This window comes from Rhinatrema bivittatum, chromosome 16, assembly GCF_901001135.1.
Source record: "Rhinatrema bivittatum chromosome 16, aRhiBiv1.1, whole genome shotgun sequence".
Lineage (NCBI taxonomy): Eukaryota > Metazoa > Chordata > Amphibia > Gymnophiona > Rhinatrematidae > Rhinatrema > Rhinatrema bivittatum.
The window spans coordinates 6,199,482-6,214,647 of record NC_042630.1 but is presented as its reverse complement, the minus strand read 5'-3'; the positions used below and the strand labels follow the sequence as shown (position 1 = coordinate 6,214,647).

The window sequence follows — 15,166 nt, the reverse complement described above, 5'->3', positions numbered from 1 at the left end:
AGAAACATCCTTTTCTCATTCTGTGCCTTGGGAGGACCTTGTGAGATTGGATGAGATTTGGTGACCAAATGGCAGATGAAATTTAATGTGGATAAGTGCAAGGTGATGCATATAGGGAAAAATAACCCATGCTATAATTACACGATGTTAGGTTCCATATTAGGTGCTACAACCCAAGAAAGAGATCTAGGTGTCATAGTGGATAACACATTGAAATCGTCGGCTCAGTGTGCTGCAGCAGTCAAAAAAGGAAACAGAATGTTGGGAATTATTAGAAAGGGAATGGGGAATAAAATGGAAGACGTCATAATGCCTCTGTATCTCTCCATGGTGAGACCACACCTTGAATACTGTGTACAATTCTGGTCACCTCATCTCAAAAAAGATATAGTTGCGATGGAGAAGGTACAGAGAAGGGCAACCAAAATGATAAGGGGAATGGAGCAGCTTCCCTATGAGGAAAGGCTGAAGAGGTTAGGACTTTTCAGCTTGGAGAAGAGACGGCTGAGGGGGGATATGATAGAGATGTTTAAAATCATGAGAGGTCTAGAACGGGTAAATGTGACTCGGTTATTTACTCTTTCAGATAATAGAAGGACTAGGGGGCATTCCATGAAGTTAGCATGGGGCACATTTAAAACTAATGGGAGAAAGTTCTTTTTCACTCAACGCACAATTAAGCTCTGGAATTTATTGCCAGATAATGTGGTTAAAGCAGTTAGCTTATCTGGGTTTAAAAAAGGTTTGAACAAGTTCCTGGAGGAGAAATCAATAAACTATTACTAATTAAGTAGAGTGTTTTGTTTGGTGGTTGTGGGACAGCTCAGTGAGCCGCTGCACTCATCCCCATCACCAACAAACTACACAGCAGGACACTGCCATCACCCGCTGTTCCCTAGGATCACGCGCCCCCGACATCGGTCAACTTAAAGAGCTCGTGGCGGGAAAGGGCCGCGGCACCTGCTGATGACATCGCTGGCCCCTTTACACTGCTCTCTGTGCGCCCTGTGTCCCTGTGCGTGTTGCTAGTTGTGGTGGCCCTTCCTTGCCTGTCTCTGTGCCTGTCTGTCTTGCCTTGTTCCCTCGTCCTTGTCTGTGCCCTGTCTCGTCTTGTTCCTTGTTTTCTGTCCTCCAGGTTTGACTTCCTGGACTCTGACCCCAGCCTGGACCCAGACTCTCCTTGATCGCTGCCTGGACCTGACCCCTCACTTTGGACCTGACCTTGCTCTGTCTGCTGCCCGCCCTGACCTCTTTCCGCTGTCTGCTGCCTGTTTTGACCCCCTGCCCTGTTGCCCATCTCCTCTGTCTGCCGCCTGCCTCTGCCTATGCTCCGCCCTGGACTCTCGCCTTTGGATTGCCCTAGGGACCCACCTAAGACCTGCCGGCCGCCAGAACCCAGGGGCTCCGCCTGCGGGGGAGGTGGCTGATATGGGTGAAGCTCCAGCCCGTTCCACCACAGGGCATCTCCACCACTTGTCGGTGTGGGCCTAGAGGGCTTGCTCACTAGGCAGCACCAACCTCACCTCAGCACTAAGGGTCCACTCTTCCGAAGAGTGTTACGTAGACCTAGGGAATAGTTACGCCGTATCAGCAAGGGATCTATTGAGTTTTGGGATCCTGCCAGGTAACTTGTGGCCTGGATTGGCCATCGTTGGAAGCAGGATGCTGGGCTTGATGGACCCTCGGTCTGATCCAGTAGGGCAGATTCTTACATTCTTCCGTTCTTAACATCTGTCTTGAATGAGGCCCTATGTGTTGCTTGCCTCCTGTCGCCATCCACCTGTCTGCTCACTGCCTGAATTCCGCTTTTCTTTCCCACAAGGCAACATCATCGGCTCTGGGATCTTCGTGTCGCCTAAGGGCGTGCTGGAGAACGCCGGCTCCGTGGGCCTCTCGCTGATCGTGTGGATTGTGACAGGCATCATCACCGCCGTGGGCGCTCTCTGCTACGCCGAGCTGGGAGTGACCATACCCAAGTCGGGAGGGGACTACTCCTACGTGAAGGACATCTTCGGGGGACTGGCGGGGTAAGTGGTTCAGCAGACCGCGACTCCTTTGTCCCGCGGCGCGGAGAGGTGGGCTCACAGTGACCTCCGCTTGGGGGCTGGCGCTGGTCCTGCGTGTGTCCCGTGTGGGTTTCCGAGATTAAGGGTCACACTGTGCCTTGGGTGTGACTGCGTTTCCTGTGCCTCCCCTGCTGTTTAATCTCTTCTTCCCTCAGCTATTTTACTCTGATTTTTTTTTTTATCTGTTCTCAGGACAGAGTGCTCTGCTGACTCAGCTCTGCTGATAATGGAGGGCTGGGAGGATCAACCCTTGGCAGGGGCTCTGTCATTCATTCCTTACCCGTTTAACCAATGTTTGGGGTTTGTTTTTTTTAATTTTTGGGTTATCAATGTAGATTTCCTTTCTGTGCATCTTCTCATACCCACAGATTTCTCATTTATAGAACATATAAGTGGTGTGAATGCAGTCCCGTCCCGTCCCATCCCCGGCCTCTCGTCAGACTCCTGAGGTCACGGGCCAGGCCGGGCACCAACCTTGCTTTCCTCTCCCCTTGCACCTTGCAGGTTCCTCAGGCTGTGGATCGCCGTGCTGGTCATCTACCCTACCAACCAAGCGGTCATTGCCCTCACCTTCTCCAACTACGTCTTGCAGCCACTCTTCCCGACCTGCTTCGCCCCCGAGACCGGCCTGAGGCTGCTGGCCGCCGTCTGCCTGCGTGAGTAGCCGCCCGCGTTGGGGTGCGCATGACACGTGGCGTGCACGCCTGCTTCTTTCTCAGACACTGGTGCGTCTGGTTCTGGGGGGGGGGTGGGGGTGTCGGGCCCGGGTCCCAGGCTGCACTGGCGGGTGTGGATCAGAATTTTCTTTCCTGGTTTTTTTTTTTATGGTTCTGCGCTTCTCTTGTACTTGATGGAGGGGGTGGCAGATTCTGGGGGTCCCCCTGCTGTGAATGGGGGCTGGGGGGGAGGGGAGGAAGGGCTCTTCTCGTTACGCGAGGCTGATTAATGGCAGCCCTGCTGCACTGAATCTGGGACAGAGTCTTAATTAGGAACGATGACAGATTGGGTGCTCAGCTAGAACTTGTTTCAGCCGGTTCGGCTTATGGCTTGCAAGTGGCTGGGGGGGGGGGAGGGGGCCACTGAGACTAGGGGGGGGAGAGGGCTGGTTTTGGTGGTGGTGGAGGAGGAGGCGGCATTGTGCAATCACAGCTGTTGCTTTCCTCTTTATTATTCTTCTGTCTAAGTTGATTATTCAGCGCTGAGTCAGGAAATCGTGAGAGTGCAGGCAGCAAGGAAAAAGCAAGAGAAATAAAAGTCCGGCCAGGCCGCTTGAGGACAGAGAGAGGGGTCCCTGCAGTAAACCTTAAAAACTTCTCCAAATGTCCGGTGTCCCCCCATCGCAGCCCGGTTCATTTCCTGAAAGCTCCCGCCGGTCTTTCCCTGTGTGTGTCAGTAAGCTCCGGGGAGCAGGAACCGTCCCTTGCCTGTCTGCTCAGCTCCCACGTACATCCGGGAGCGCTATAGCGCGGCAATGGGGGCAATAGAGACAGCCGGCGAGACGAGAATGAGAGAGAGAGAGCGAGTATGTCTGTCTGTGTCCAGTGGCTTTCCGTCTCCCTGCCTGCGGCTGGAGCCGCACTCCCACCGCGCACACGCCTGATGTTTCGGGAGGCGAGGAACCCGGTGGCTCCTGGGAAAGTGGCAAAGGGAAGAGGGACTGGGGTGAAGGGGGTAGGGGGTACAGAGAAGGGAGGAGGGGAGCCCAGACGTCTCCCTGGGAAAGTGCAGAACAGGCAGCGCGCCCTCGCTCAGACTCTCTCAGATTCAAGAAAACGTTATTCTCCTGACGTTTTGTACGTGGGTTAAATATTAATCATCCAAATTCTGAAGTTTCCTCTCTCTCTGTATGTGTGTGTGTGCGTGCGTGCGTGCGTGTATATTCATACATAGACAGATAGATAAGGGGACTTTACACATCAAGAGACAGAAACGAGGTAACCTATACAGAGGAGAGCAGTGAATGTAGAGAGTGTGTGTGTGTGTGAGAGAGAGTGTGTGTGTGTGTGTGTGTGCGTGCATGTATATTCATACATAGACAGATAAATAAGGGGACTTTACACATCAAGAGACAGAAACGAGGTAACATATACAGAGGAGAGCAGTGAATGTAGAGAGTGTGTGTGTGTGTGTGTGTGTGCGTGCATGTATATTCATACATAGACAGATAAATAAGGGGACTTTACACATCAAGAGACAGAAACGAGGTAACATATACAGAGGAGAGCAGTGAATGTAGAGAGTGTGTGTGTGTGTGTGAGAGAGAGAGAGTGTGTGTGTGTGTGTGTGCGTGCATGTATATTCATACATAGACAGATAAATAAGGGGACTTTACACATCAAGAGACAGAAACGAGGTAACATATACAGAGGAGAGCAGTGAATGTAGAGAGTGTGTGTGTGTGTGTGTGTGTGCGTGCATGTATATTCATACATAGACAGATAAATAAGGGGACTTTACACATCAAGAGACAGAAACGAGGTAACATATACAGAGGAGAGCAGTGAATGTAGAGAGTGTGTGTGTGTGTGTGAGAGAGAGAGAGTGTGTGTGTGTGTGTGTGCGTGCATGTATATTCATACATAGACAGATAAATAAGGGGACTTTACACATCAAGAGACAGAAACGAGGTAACATATACAGAGGAGAGCAGTGAATGTAGAGAGTGTGTGTGTGTGTGTGTGTGTGAGAGTGTGTATATGTGTGTCTGTGTGTGTGTGAGAGAGTGTGTGTCTGTGTGCGTGTGAGAGAGTGTGTGTGAGAGTGTGTATATGTGTGAGAGTGTGTGTGAAATCCAATCGCTCCCCCTCTTGCTTTCTGTGTAGGAAATCTTTGGAGTCTCTTCATGTGCATGCACACCTCTCACCTCTCACCTCCTTAATCTTGCCTCATGGTATCTCTCTCTCCTCTTCCCCCTTATTGTAGACTGTACCCTGTGGTTAATAGACAGGGAGAGAGAGAGCCTGTCTGCACCTCTGCGACCCAAGGTTTGGTACTGGTCTCATTTCCCCTTTCACAGGATATGCGGGCGAGCCCACTGATGCAGATATAAGAGGGGGCATCACTGCCCTCCCATGTAGATATAAGAGGGGCATCGCTGCCCTCCCATGCAGATATAAGAGGGGCATCACTGCCCTCCCATGCAGATATGAGAGGGGCATCGCTGCCCTCCCATGTAGATATAAGAAGGGGCATCGCTGCCCACCCATGCAGATAGAAGAGGGGCATCGCTGCCCTCCCATGCAGATAGAAGAGGGGCATCACTGCCCTCCCATGCAGATATAAGAGGGGCATCACTGCCCTCCCATGCAGATAGAAGAGGGGGCATCGCTGCCCTCCCATGCAGATATGAGAGGGGCATCGCTGCCCTCCCATGCAGATATGAGAGGGGCATCGCTGCCCTCCCATGCAGATATGAGAGGGGCATCACTGCCCTCCCATGCAGATATAAGAAGGGGCATCGCTGCCCTCCCATGCAGATATGAGAGGGGCATCGCTGCCCTCCCATGCAGATAGAAGAGGGGCATCGCTGCCCTCCCATGCAGATAGAAGAGGGGCATCGCTGCCCTCCCATGCAGATAGAAGAGGGGGCATCGCTGCCCACCCATGCAGATAGAAGAGGGGGCATCGCTGCCCACCCATGCAGATAGAAGAGGGGCATCGCTGCCCTCCCATGCAGATAGAAGAGGGGGCATCGCTGCCCTCCCATGCAGATAGAAGAGGGGGCATCGCTGCCCACCCATGCAGATATAAGAGGGGGCATCGCTGCCCTCCCATGCAGATAGAAGAGGGGGCATCGCTGCCCTCCCATGCAGATAGAAGAGGGGGCATCACTGCCCTCCCATGCAGATATAAGAAGGGGCATCGCTGCCCTCCCATGCAGATAGAAGAGGGGGCATCGCTGCCCTCCCATGCAGATATAAGAAGGGGCATCGCTGCCCTCCCATGCAGATAGAAGAGGGGGCATCGCTGCCCTCCCATGCAGATAGAAGAGGGGGCATCGCTGCCCTCCCATGCAGATAGAAGAGGGGGCATCGCTGCCCACCCATGCAGATAGAAGAGGGGGCATCGCTGCCCTCCCATGCAGATATAAGAGGGGGCATCGCTGCCCTCCCATGCAGATAGAAGAGGGGGCATCGCTGCCCACCCATGCAGATAGAAGAGGGGGCATCGCTGCCCACCCATGCAGATATAAGAGGGGGCATCGCTGCCCTCCCATGCAGATATGAGAGGGGGCATCACTGCCCTCCCATGCAGATATAAGAGGGGGCATCACTGCCCTCCCATGCAGATATGAGAGGGGGCATCACTGCCCTCCCATGCAGATATGAGAGGGGCATCACTGCCCACCCATGCAGATATAAGAGGGGGCATCGCTGCCCTCCCATGCAGATATGAGAGGGGCATCGCTGCCCTCCCATGTAGATATAAGAAGGGGCATCACTGCCCTCCCATGCAGATAGAAGAGGGGCATCGCTGCCCTCCCATGCAGATAGAAGAGGGGGCATCGCTGCCCTCCCATGCAGATATAAGAGGGGCATCGCTGCCCACCCATGCAGATATGAGAGGGGCATCGCTGCCCTCCCATGCAGATAGAAGAGGGGGCATCGCTGCCCTCCCATGCAGATAGAAGAGGGGCATCGCTGCCCTCCCATGCAGATAGAAGAGGGGGCATCGCTGCCCACCCATGCAGATATGAGAGGGGCATCGCTGCCCTCCCATGCAGATAGAAGAGGGGCATCGCTGCCCTCCCATGCAGATAGAAGAGGGGCATCGCTGCCCTCCCATGCAGATAGAAGAGGGGCATCACTGCCGTCCCATGCAGATATAAGAGGGGGCATCGCTGCCCTCCCATGCAGATAGAAGAGGGGGCATCGCTGCCCTCCCATGCAGATAGAAGAGGGGGCATCGCTGCCCTCCCATGCAGATATAAGAGGGGCATCGCTGCCCACCCATGCAGATATGAGAGGGGCATCGCTGCCCTCCCATGCAGATAGAAGAGGGGGCATCACTGCCCTCCCATGCAGATAGAAGAGGGGGCATCGCTGCCCTCCCATGCAGATAGAAGAGGGGCATCGCTGCCCTCCCATGCAGATAGAAGAGGGGCATCGCTGCCCTCCCATGCAGATATGAGAGGGGCATCGCTGCCCTCCCATGCAGATATAAGAGGGGCATCACTGCCCTCCCATGCAGATATAAGAGGGGCATCACTGCCCTCCCATGCAGATATGAGAGGGGCATCACTGCCCTCCCATGCAGATATAAGAGGGGCATCACTGCCCTCCCATGCAGATATGAGAGGGGCATCGCTGCCCACCCATGCAGATATGAGAGGGGCATCGCTGCCCACCCATGCAGATATGAGAGGGGCATCGCTGCCCTCCCATGCAGATAGAACAGGGGCATCGCTGCCCTCCCATGCAGATATGAGAGGGGCATCGCTGCCCTCCCATGCAGATATAAGAGGGGCATCGCTGCCCTCCCATGCAGATATAAGAGGGGCATCACTGCCCTCCCATGCAGATATAAGAGGGGCATCGCTGCCCTCCCATGCAGATATAAGAGGGGCATCGCTGCCCTCCCATGCAGATATAAGAGGGGCATCACTGCCCTCCCATGCAGATATAAGAGGGGCATCGCTGCCCTCCCATGCAGATATAAGAGGGGCATCGCTGCCCTCCCATGCAGATATAAGAGGGGCATCGCTGCCCTCCCATGCAGATATAAGAGGGGCATCGCTGCCCTCCCATGCAGATATGAGAGGGGCATCGCTGCCCTCCCATGCAGATATGAGAGGGGCATCGCTGCCCTCCTCCCCAAACCTTCTTAGCAAATGCGCATACATTCTCTCTCTCTCTCTCTTTCCAGAGACACACACACTCACGCTCTCTCTCTCTCTCTGTCTCTGAAAGACCCCATCTCACTCAGACACCCCCACACACTTTGTCTCTCTCTCTCTGGAGAGATCCCATCTCACTCACTCACACACAGACACACACGCTCACTCTCTCCAGAGAAACCCCTCCACTCCCACACACATACATCAAAAACACATACACTCTCCAGAAAGACCCTCCATCTCGCACACTCTCTCTCTTCAGCGAGACCTCCCCTATCTCTCAATCACACACACACTCTCTCTCTCTCTCTCTCTCTCTCTCTCCTGAATGTCTCCGTGAAGGATATTCTAGTGAAATGAGATGTTTACCTGACACAGGGTGTGTGTGTGTTTGTGGGGAGGGTAATTATCCAGCAGTGTTCAAATGTGCATGAGTGGGGAGGAAGCAGCTGTGTGTGTGCTGGGTTCCAGGGTTTGGGTACACGTGAGAGAGACGGGGGTGGGGGCTGTGATGGAGGCTCTGGGGCCTGTATTTGTGAGCCTCTCGGGCTGCACTATGAAGCGTAGGGAAGGCTGTTTTTCAGAGGATTAGTGGCACAGTCTGTTCTAAATGTGTACACAACCTCTGAGTCCTCCTTTCTGGCTCCTACACCCTTCCTCCTCGCTCTCCCTCCCCTCACTTTCTCTCTCTCTCTCTCTTAATCTTATTTGTTGTTGCCACAAGGTCATTAGTGACAGAATAGGGCCTAGATGTGGGTCCCAGCCCAAAGGCTCTCTCCACTTCCAATCCTTTCCTCCCCTCCCGTTCCTCCTCCTCTGTTGCTCTCTCAAGCCGTTCCCTTCTCTCTCTCTCTCTTCTCCACCCTCCCCTTCATACCGTCTGTTTCCAGTTATCGAGCTGAGGAAAAACAAGTCCTGCTGGGCAGTTGGGCTGGAGCCACCTGACAGGAACCGTACCTCCTGATTTTGAGAAATTTAGACCCCTACTTCCAGCAGGTCCTGAGGGGGGGGAAGGTGATGCTGTCCCTGATCCTCGAGGACTCCTTCCTAAAGCATTAAAACCAGGCAAATCCCCCCCCCCCCCCCCCCCCCGCGAGAGGAGAGATTCCTGAGGATCCGTTCTGTGAAATGTCTCGCGCGTTGCTTTGACTCCCAGAAGCACGAGAGGAATTTGGACTCAGGGTTTTCCCACTGATGGTGCACGTGTGGTGGGGGTCACAGCCCTGCCTGCCTTGTGCGTGCCTACCTCTGTGTGCGTGCGAGACGCCGGCTCCTGTACGCTCGTCTGGCGGCAGGAGCCTGTCATGTGATGGCCTGTAACCATGCTTGTTTGCGCTCTCTTCCCCAGCCATAAGGCATGTTTGACTGCTTTTTCTATGCGTTTTCTAGGTGTAGAAAACGCTGCACTCCGGATGCTTGTGACTGTGCGTGCACTTTATGCACGGAAGCCTGGCCTGGGAGCGCTCTCTGGCTGGCTTTGTGCGTGCACTGTATGCAGGGAAGCCTGGCCTGGGAGCGCTCTCTGGCTGGCTTTGTGCGTGCACTTTATGCAGGGAAGCCTGGCCTGGGAGCGCTCTCTGGCTGGCTTTGTGCGTGCACTTTATGCACGGAAGCCTGGCCTGGGAGCGCTCTCTGGCTGGCTTTGGTGCGTGCACTTTATGCACAGAAGCCTGGCCTGGGAGCGCTCTCTGGCTGGCTTTGTGTGTGCACTTTATGCAGGGAAGCCTGGCCTGGGAGCGCTCTCTGGCTGGCTTTGTGCGTGCACTTTATGCAGGGAAGCCTGGCCTGGGAGCGCTCTCTGGCAGGCTTTGTGCGTGCACTGTATGCAGTGAAGCCTGGCCTGGGAGCGCTCTCTGGCTGGCTTTGTGCGTGCACTTTATGCAGGGAAGCCTGGCCTGGGAGCGCTCTCTGGCTGGCTTTGTGCGTGCACTTTATGCAGGGAAGCCTGGCCTGGGAGCGCTCTCTGGCTGGCTTTGTGTGTGCACTTTATGTAGGGAAGCCTGGCCTGGGAGCGCTCTCTGGCTGGCTTTGTGCGTGCACTTTATGCAGGGAAGCCTGGCCTGGGAGCGCTCTCTGGCTGGCTTTGGTGAGTGCGGCCTCAGGAGTTGCTGCATCTGTGTGCCTGCAGGGCTAAGGCTGCTGATGCTACCGGGGGCTTGTGAAGGATTGTGTTTCCCGGCCCTGCCAGCCAGGATCAGATGCTCTGACGGAGAGGGGATGTTTTTGATGTAGGCTGGGAACGCAGCCAGGAAGATTTGGACGCCCCTGCATTTCTCTGAGACCGGGGAAAGCACAGACGGAGATAAACAGTGCCCGGCTCTCATTGGATGCCCTTCCCGCTGCCTCGCGGGACCTGGAGTCCGGTGTGGAGGTCTGGTCGCAGAACATGCCGTCGCACGGAGGCGGTGTGCACCTCCCTGAGGAGAGCCGGATGGGAAAGGAGAGGAGCGGGGTGGTACAAGATGGCTTCCTGATGAGAGTTGGATGGGAATTTAAAGGGGAATGAGGGAGGGGATGGATGCATACGATGGCTCCTTGCTGAGAGCAATTGGGAAAGGTCTTAGAATTGATGTCTTTTGTTTATTTAAAGCTGAAGGTGCAGAGTCCCAAGGCGAGAGTGGAACTTTGGAATTCCACGTGGTAGGGGTGCGGTCTCTGCGATGAGCGAGAGATCTTAGGGGTGCATCTGGGCTGCGTATCGAGGGGGTTTGTGTCACCTTTCAGAAGAATGGAAGCCTGTTCCTTTCAGGTGCGTCACCTGGGAATGATTCGCTGATTGGGAGGCGAAGGGGAGGGGAGGGGGGGCTGTCTCCTCACCTGATCTCCTTCACCCCGACTGGGTTTCTCCTCCCTGACCTGCTTCAGATTGCCCTGGAGTCCTGGTAGGATTTTTAGGGACCAGCGGGGCATTGCAGTGCCTGTGTCTGGGCGTGCACCGGTTGTCACAAAGACCTGCACCATATCGCCAGCCTGCACTCTCTCTCTCTCCTCGGCTTTCTGCTTTGCTCTTCATGGATCTGTGCTTGATGGAAGCAGAGGAGTGAGAGACGGTGGAGAGGGTACTGGGCCATGATGAAAAGGGCCTTCTGCACCCTCCTAGGGCAAAATACAGCTTGTGAGCTACACCTGACTAGAGCAGCAAGCGAGACCTACATCCTCCCAGGGCAATGTTTCGGATTCCGTTCAAAGGACTTTTCATTACCCACAAGCTGCTTAGCGTCAACTCTCCTACGGCTAAACGTTTTGTTCCGGATTTATCAACCAACACGGACTCTGCAGTGCCAGCCAAGAGGCCTCCTTGAGGTACCCTCGGTGAGAGAAGCACGAGTGGCTGTAACAAGAGACTGTGCATTCCCATGGCTGCACCCACCATCTGGAATCCAAACTCCGAAGCATTAAAATTCGTGAAATGTACGAAAACCTTCAAAACATTCCTCAAATCCTTTTTGCAAACATAACATCTTCTAGCTTGCAGACTAATCCAGTGATAATCTTTGTGATTATCATATTGCTTAAGAGTGGTGATTATTTATGTTGTTCAGTTTGTTTTAAGTTTGATTTCTTCTTTTTTTATGTAAGTGACTGTATATCACTTAGGGCCTTGTATTTGTACAAGCGTACAATGTGTGAGTTAAACGTTATTAGAGCAACACGTGAGACCTACACCCTCCCAGGGCCATGTACAGCATGTGAGCTACACCTTATTAGAGCAACACGTGAGACCTACACCCTCCCAGGGCCATGTACAGCATGTGAGCTACACCTTATTAGAGCAACACGCGAGACCTACACCCTCCCAGGGCCATGTACAGCGTGTGAGCTACACCTTATTAGAACAACACGTGAGACCTATACCCTCCCAGGGCCACGTACAGTGTGTGAGCTACACCTTATTAGAGCAACACGCGAGACCTACACCCTCCCAGGGCCACGTACGGCGTGTGAGCTACACCTTATTAGAGCAACACGCGAGACCTACACCCTCCCAGGGCCACGTACGGCGTGTGAGCTACACCTTATTAGAACAACACGTGAGACCTATACCCTCCCAGGGCCACGTACGGTGTGTGAGCTACACCTTATTAGAGCAACACGCGAGACCTACACCCTCCCAGGGCCACGTACGGCGTGTGAGTTACACCTTATTAGAGCAACACGCGAGACCTACACCCTCCCAGGGCCACGTACGGCGTGTGAGCTACACCTTATTAGAACAACACGTGAGACCTATACCCTCCCAGGGCCACGTACAGTGTGTGAGCTACACCTTATTAGAGCAACACGCGAGACCTACACCCTCCCAGGGCCACGTACAGCGTGTGAGCTACACCTTATTAGAGCAACACGTGAGACCTACACCCTCCCAGGGCCACGTACAGCGTGTGAGCTATACCTTATTAGAACAACACGTGAGACCTATACCCTCCCAGGGCCACGTACGGCGTGTGAGCTACACCTTATTAGAACAACACGTGAGACCTATACCCTCCCAGGGCCACGTACAGCGTGTGAGCTACACCTTATTAGAACAACACGTGAGACCTATACCCTCCCAGGGCCACGTACGGCGTGTGAGCTACACCTTATTAGAACAACACGTGAGACCTATACCCTCCCAGGGCCACGTACAGTGTGTGAGCTACACCTTATTAGAGCAACACGCGAGACCTACACCCTCCCAGGGCCACGTACAGCGTGTGAGCTACACCTTATTAGAGCAACACGTGAGACCTACACCCTCCCAGGGCCACGTACAGCGTGTGAGCTATACCTTATTAGAGCAACACGTGAGACCTACACCCTCCCAGGGCCACGTACAGCGTGTGAGCTACACCTTATTAGAGCAACACGCGAGACCTACACCCTCCCAGGGCCACGTACAGCGTGTGAGCTACACCTTATTAGAGCAACACGCGAGACCTACACCCTCCCAGGGCCACGTACAGCGTGTGAGCTACACCTTATTAGAGCAACACGCGAGACCTACACCCTCCCAGGGCCACGTACAGCGTGTGAGCTACACCTTATTAGAGCAACACGCGAGACCTACACCCTCCCAGGGCCACGTACAGTGCGTAATCTAGATCTGCCCAAGGCAATTTATATCGCTGCATCTTAATGTGCACTTTTCGTCCCAGGACTGCACAGGTCTCCCATTTTTATCTTCTCTTTCAGTGCTCCTGACCTGGGTGAACTGTGCCAGTGTGCGGTGGGCAACGAGAGTTCAGGATATCTTCACAGCCGGCAAGCTTCTAGCCCTCGCTCTCATTATTATTATGGGCGTGGTGCAGATCTGCAAAGGTAAGAATCCCTAACGCCCTCGTCGTCGACCCCTGATTTACCACCGAGAGAGAGAGAGAGGGACACGCAGTGCCCACAGCGCTGTAGGGAGGGACCCCCTTGCGGATTTTCACATTGTTCCAGGGAGACGCCCTTACCCCGTACACCCACTGCTGCAGTATCGGGACGCAGAGGCCTTTGTACAGCTCAAGAGGCCTGCGCCAGGGAAACCGAGGTCCTGAAATGCCTCCCTTCCATTCCCTCCCAGGCTCGGGCCCGGATTCAGATGCACGAGATTTTGAAGGGACTAAATATCCAGACCAAAGAAGAGCCTGCCCCTGTTTTGGCTTTAGGGGCCTAGTGGCGGCACAGCTTCACTGTCTGGCCTCGCTGAGAGCTCCCGGAAATCCTGGGAGTGGTCTGGCAGATCCCAGAGGCAGCTGCATTTGCTGCCATAAGGAGCTGTGGGTCTCTCTTGACGTTGCTGACTCATATTCTGGGAAGTGCTAATGCCCTGGCGTGGCTGGTGGAGGCTAAGGGCCTAGGATTATTGGAAATGTATTTTATTTTATTTTTATTTATTTTTAATTTTTATATACCGAAGTTCTTGTGAGAATTACAAATCACTCCGGTTTACATAAAACGATGAACTGCCCAACAGAGAGAGGGGCTTTACATAGAACCATAGAACAGATGGAACAATATAACCGGGTGACAATTTAACATAGTAATAGATAGATATAATATATACAATTTAACTATTTAACGTCGAAATAATGACATGTTAAAGCTACAATATAAATACAATAAAAATATGAATAAGATGAACTTTTGGACTCAAAGATTGATAGAACAGTTGCAGAGTCCTGATAGTCGGACTTGGTGAGGTGTCCATAATTTGGGGATACCTAATATTTAGGAAGTCCTCCCGTCTAAGTGGTATTGAGAGTCTGGGAAGGCTTGTTGGAAAACCCAGGTCTTCAGTCTTTTTTTGAACTCTTGATGACTGTGTTCTAGTCTAAGATCTGGGGGGAGCGCGTTCCACTGGTGGGGGCCTGCTGAAGATAGTGCTCGTTTGCTCAATGCTGATTTTATTTGTGGGACATGCAGTGTTCCTTTGTATGCTCTTCTAATTGGTCTGGAAGATGTATGCGGTTGAAGTTGAGAGCTTAGCATGATAGGAGCCAGTTTGTATGTTGCTTTGTGGACGATTGTGAGTATCTTATAGAGTATCCTGTGTTTGATAGGAAGCCAATGTAAGTTACGAAGGATAGGGGTGATATGGTCTTTTTTCTTAGAACTTGTGAGGATTCTAGCAGCGGAATTCTGTACCATCTGTAATGGTTTGATGGTGTTGATTGGTAGACCTAGCAGAAGGGAGTTGCACAAGGGAGTTGCACATGTACATGGCTACCTGCTGCCGAGGCGGGAATGTTGTGCGTCTGAATCCCAGACCCAGACTCACCAGTGCACCCTCCATTAGCGATAGGTGGCGGTGCCTGGTGAGGTGCCGGCTGGCTAGGGATACCCTTGCTGCTGCCTAGGCAGGCCCTCGCTCCATCAGGCTGAGGAGACCCCTGTAACCCAAAGCTTTTTTCTCTCTCTCTCTCTCTGCCTTGCATGTAACTCTTGGCTGTGTATTCCGTTGTGCTGCCCTCCCACGCTCGCTCGCTCTCTCTCTCCACAGGTGAGTATTACTGGTTGGAGCCTAAGAACGCCTTTGAGAACTTCCAGGAGCCGGACATTGGGCTGATCGCGCTCGCCTTCCTGCAAGGCTCCTTCGCGTACGGCGGATGGAACTTCCTCAATTACGTCACGGAAGAGCTCGTTGACCCTTACAAGTGGGTACCGGAGGCGTCGCTGAGTGGGGGGGGGGTGATCCTGGGCCCTGCTTCGGCCACTGGCGAGGGCTCGGTCCTTCCTTAGCCTGCGGGCGCCCACAGACGGGGGCAGGAGCGCACGCACACGGAGGCACTTCTGGGAC

At 53.6% G+C, this 15,166-nt stretch overlaps 1 protein-coding gene across 4 annotated transcripts in view; it reads left to right on the top strand.

The window, feature by feature from the left end:
• The window catches only part of SLC7A8 (solute carrier family 7 member 8), a 47,606-nt gene that overhangs the window by 20,937 nt on the left and 11,503 nt on the right, over positions 1 to 15,166 (top strand). For all 4 annotated transcript variants that reach the window (XM_029582015.1, XM_029582014.1, XM_029582013.1 and 1 more), the window contains 4 exons: positions 1,823 to 2,027; positions 2,571 to 2,722; positions 13,078 to 13,203; positions 14,870 to 15,023. In XM_029582015.1, the coding sequence (XP_029437875.1) occupies positions 1,823 to 2,027; positions 2,571 to 2,722; positions 13,078 to 13,203; positions 14,870 to 15,023 (637 nt within the window). The remainder of the gene's footprint in view (positions 1 to 1,822; positions 2,028 to 2,570; positions 2,723 to 13,077; positions 13,204 to 14,869; positions 15,024 to 15,166) is intronic.